The following is a 4,553-nucleotide window of genomic DNA, read 5'->3' on the forward strand; positions in this document are numbered from 1 at the left end:
ATTATAAAGTTTGTTCCAAGTTTTAGTGTTGTAATGTTGCAATTAATCTAATTTATGACCACAAAGTTTGTTTCAAGTTTTAATGTTGCAATTAATCTAAATAAATAATTACAAAGATTGTCTTTTTCTTGATTTATATTTTTTTAGAATAAAAAAATTACAAACTTTGTAATATTTAAATTGCAAGAAACCCCTAAAATTGATGGTTTGATGGTGTGGTCCTAGGGGTATATTTCTGCAAGGGTCGACATTCACGTTGTGGGTGATCGCGGCGACCAAAATCCTCTTCAGTCGTAGGTGGGGGGTGTGCAAAACATGGAAGAAAAATCATATGCCCCGAACGCCATCAATGAACTTGAGTCGGGAGGAGTGTTGTTCTATGGTGGATACGACCTAGAAGGAGTAGAGTAATACGGTGGATATGGGGAAGAGTGTTGTACTGTGGTGGATACGACCCAAGAGGAGTGAAGTAATGTAGTGGATACGGGCCGAGAGAAGTATTGTACTGTGGTGGGACTGGACTAAATATATCAAACCTAGAATGATATCCATGTCCTGACGAGCCCGGGAAATAGTTATTGACCTGCAACTCCGGATGATAAGAACCATCAGCGAAATTTGTATATGACCGCTCGGGATCTGGCTTTGGCTTGAGCTCAAGCTCGGGCTCTGGCTCTGGCTCGGCCTCTATATCAGGCACTGGCTCGTATGCCCCAAGTCGATGCATGTACGGAGGGACTACAGTCAACTGTCCACCAAGTAAATACGGTTTTCCCGCACTAGAGTACCATTGTATGTACTCTAACAATGGTTGCAAATCAGAAGAAATATCCATATGAGATCTTCGCGCCATTCGATTATCCCACACTGCAATATATTTCTGGTGCACAACCCCCAATTATTTCCATGTTTTTCTCTCTTGTTAATCCCGTGAATCTTCCCCAATTGCATTGGTAGATCCAGGATATACTAGATGCAACCAAACTGTCGGAGTACTCGATCCCCGTTATACCACTCGACAGTCTGAAAATTGATAATTGATACGTTAATGCCCCACAGGTGAGAATGAATGTGGGTAGACGAGGGTATAATAGTCGCAATTTATGGTCTCCGATACGACATCTAGATAAACTGCACGATTAATAACATGGTTAATATTTAACATGGTTCGAGTAAGATATACAAAGTAATTACATGTCACGAATATTGGAATAGATTACCCTTCCTCGACATGTTGTTCAATCATTAGACGATACCCAGATAAAAACTCCATCTACGAAAACAAATTACATGTTAGGATAGTATCATTAGAATAATATCATTAGAAAAAAAATATCAATTAATTTCTATAACAAGTTAAATTTTATCACCTGTTCACTAGTGAAAATACGTATGTTTGGCGCCTAGCTGATGCCAAGAATGACATCCGATAAAAAGCCCATGACTGCAGCAATATAAGGCATCCGCCTATGTTTACGACATTAGGCTTTGTCGTCCGACAATGCTCACGATACAACATAGCCAGAGCTGTGGAACCCTAACTATACGAGCAAACATTTTTCAAATCAGCTAATAGGGGTAAATACATCAAATGAACCCTATTGTTGTTAGCATCCGACTTTAGTACACCCCCTATAATATGCATAATGTATGCTCGAGCTGCGCACATCACCTCCTGCTCAGTGGCATTAATTGATAAATGTTCAAAATTGGCTTTCAGCCATGAAAATCTCAAACCCGTAAATTTAGACTCAGCATTGTTGGACGAGACTCCTAGTAGGCTATAACAAAGGGCAGCCGGCTCAGCTATCGTACCTACTCCTGTTACGACACTCTCGTCGATTGGGAGCCCAAGTTGCAATGCAACATCCTCCAGAGTGATAGTGTACTCCCTATACGACAAATAAAAAGTGTGGGTCTCCGGGTGTCAACGCTTGACCAATGCAGATATTAAATCGTACCAAGAAATCAAACTGTTGGATCAATGTTGTTGACTTGAATCCAGCTAACTCCAAGTATGGCATCGGTCGTTCATCTGAGGAATATCCTAAACCATTTACCCAACCTCTTAATAAGCGGTACGGGATCTGACACTATTAAATTATAAAAATAGTTATAATAATATAATTTATTTCCGTAAATGACGTAGATCTTTTTTTAAGGGAACCCATGATTAACAAATAACAATATATTACTATATTATTAATTGTGTTTGATATGTGACCATCGTTCTTAATCAATGAACCTATTGCGATACCTGCAATTTTAAAACAAATTTCGGCTATTAATTTCAAAGTTTGATGGATTTTAAATATTTATCAAAATACCTAAATTTTAATTACAAAAATACCAAACAGCTTTTGTCCACATAATTTTTTGCTATACTACATTAACAAAATAAATATATCTTATAAATTCCAACTTAAACTCCAACTTAGTGGTCCAATTCACAAATTCCATCTCAATGGTTTAATTAAAATAATAAAAATAACATGCCAATAAAAAATATAAAAAACATAACATAAACTATCTCAACATAATAAATACGAATATTTTATTATTATTTTAAAATGATAATAAGTAAAATGTATTGGTTTAAAATATAATATATATATATATATAACAACATGCCAACTTAATTATTGTCAAAAAAATATATTTATTTTTGCATAGAAGGATTCAAAAGAAATTTCATTTATAATATTTATAAAAACATAAAATAAAATTTAAAAACATAAATTCTTATTCTCAATTATAGAATCTTAAAATTAGAACATATAAATTAATTCCTAATTTATCTTATAAATTTCAACTCAATGGTCTATTCACAAATTCCATATCAATGGTCTCATCTTTTACCTACATAAAAAACAAAAATTATATTAAAATAATCAAAATAACATGCCAAATAAATTACATAAAAATAAATTTAATCAACCTAAAACACACATAACAAATAAATTACATAAAAAATAAAACATTATTTGTACATAACATAAATTGGCTTTTTACTTCAATAAACATTAAAATAAATTATGAATGAATGAAAATATAAAATAAATACAAACATACCTTAATAACTCTTTTAACCAAATAATACCTTACAAAAATAAAATTAAAAATTAAATCCGAATTAAATCAACAATAATAACAACAAAAATAAATTAAATTAACATTAATTTATAAAAAAAAATTACATTTTCTTAAACACCTAATCTTCCCTAAACAACAAACTCTCTTTTCCTTTTCTATTTTTTTTCCTTCTCTTTTTCCTTCCCTGTAACACCCCTAACCTGTAACCGTTGCCGGAAATAGGGTTACGAGGTATTACCGAACCAAATTCAAATTCGAATAATCATATATATATATACACATGTTCAACCTACTAAACCAACCAAGTCTTAAATCAATAATGTAATATCAACCTATTACAAGTCATTTCATATCATGCATCGAACAAATTCGTAAACACATAACTCATAATTAAAAATTATGCAGAATATTTCAAACACCACTTTTGGTCATACCTCATTTCGCCTACTCGACTAACAAATCAATTACAAACAACAATGACACAAATGTGTATACAAAACTCATATTTAAAATTTTACCTATTTTACATGTAATCATTATATTTTAACATATGTACCTATATTAACCCTTATAAATACAAACAAATAAAATCATTGGGCTGAATATGCCATAAGCATTTGTATAATTTCATAGTATATTCACTTATTATTTTCATACACTCAAAACTACTTATCAAATTGCATACAAATATTTATTCATCAAATAAATAAAATAACTATTCATATGGCCAATTTCCCATGTCTGTATTCGAATACAATTAAGCTTAAATACTTATGTTTTAACCAATGTCAAATTCATCAATACTCAAACAATTCCATGCATAACATACCAAGACCGATCCTATATATATATATATATATTTATTTATTTATTTACTATGTATTATTTATCCTCAATGTTTCAAAGGTCATTTACAAGACCAATTCCATAAATGATGCAAATTATGCAATTTACCAATTTCAACTACTCTATATTCATAGTAAATCAATATACAACTTTCACATAGTAAATGATAATTCAAATTTAATCTCAATTACCGAGAATTAAAATATTTCCATCCATGATTTCAAACATAGCTTATACTTATACCATATCATATCAATCAACTTTACCTGTCTATCACAATCAATATTCATAATTTTCAAAATTCAAAATCCTCCAAAGCATAACATCACTTATATTAGTCTCAACCATTTAAGAAACATAGCCAAATCATCAACCATAATATTTAATCAAAGCATGAAACCATTCATGTCAAAATAAACAAGCCATTTTCGCATGGCTTATTATATATATACACTTCATTCAAAATATATTCAAAAGGGTTAGTATAGCCTATACATGCCATAGATTTTAAATTTAACTTTTATAGGTACCGGTGGATGGACGATAGTGTGATTGACTACGCTGACAATCCCCGAGCCTGTAACTAGCTTCCAAAATCTATAAAACTGAAGGAA

The 4,553-nt window shown here is 31.5% G+C and overlaps 1 protein-coding gene across 1 annotated transcript; it reads right to left on the bottom strand.

Annotated features, from left to right (window-relative positions):
• Positions 1–263: 263 nt before the first annotated feature.
• On the bottom strand, positions 264–1,271 carry LOC128035359 (uncharacterized). Its single transcript, XM_052624862.1, has 2 exons — positions 1,221–1,271; positions 264–1,131 (listed from the first exon to the last, which is right to left on the bottom strand). The coding sequence occupies exon 2, from the start codon at positions 851–853 to the stop codon at positions 347–349; it is 507 nt and encodes a 168-aa protein (XP_052480822.1). The 5' UTR covers positions 854–1,131; positions 1,221–1,271; the 3' UTR covers positions 264–346.
• Positions 1,272–4,553: the final 3,282 nt, after the last annotated feature.

This window comes from Gossypium raimondii, chromosome 12, assembly GCF_025698545.1.
Source record: "Gossypium raimondii isolate GPD5lz chromosome 12, ASM2569854v1, whole genome shotgun sequence".
Taxonomy (NCBI): domain Eukaryota; kingdom Viridiplantae; phylum Streptophyta; class Magnoliopsida; order Malvales; family Malvaceae; genus Gossypium; species Gossypium raimondii.

Excerpts from the sequence above, each read along its gene's own strand:
- LOC128035359 (XM_052624862.1), bottom strand. The coding sequence starts at position 853 with ATGGCGCGAAGATCTCATATGGATATTTCTTCTGATTTGCAACCATTG.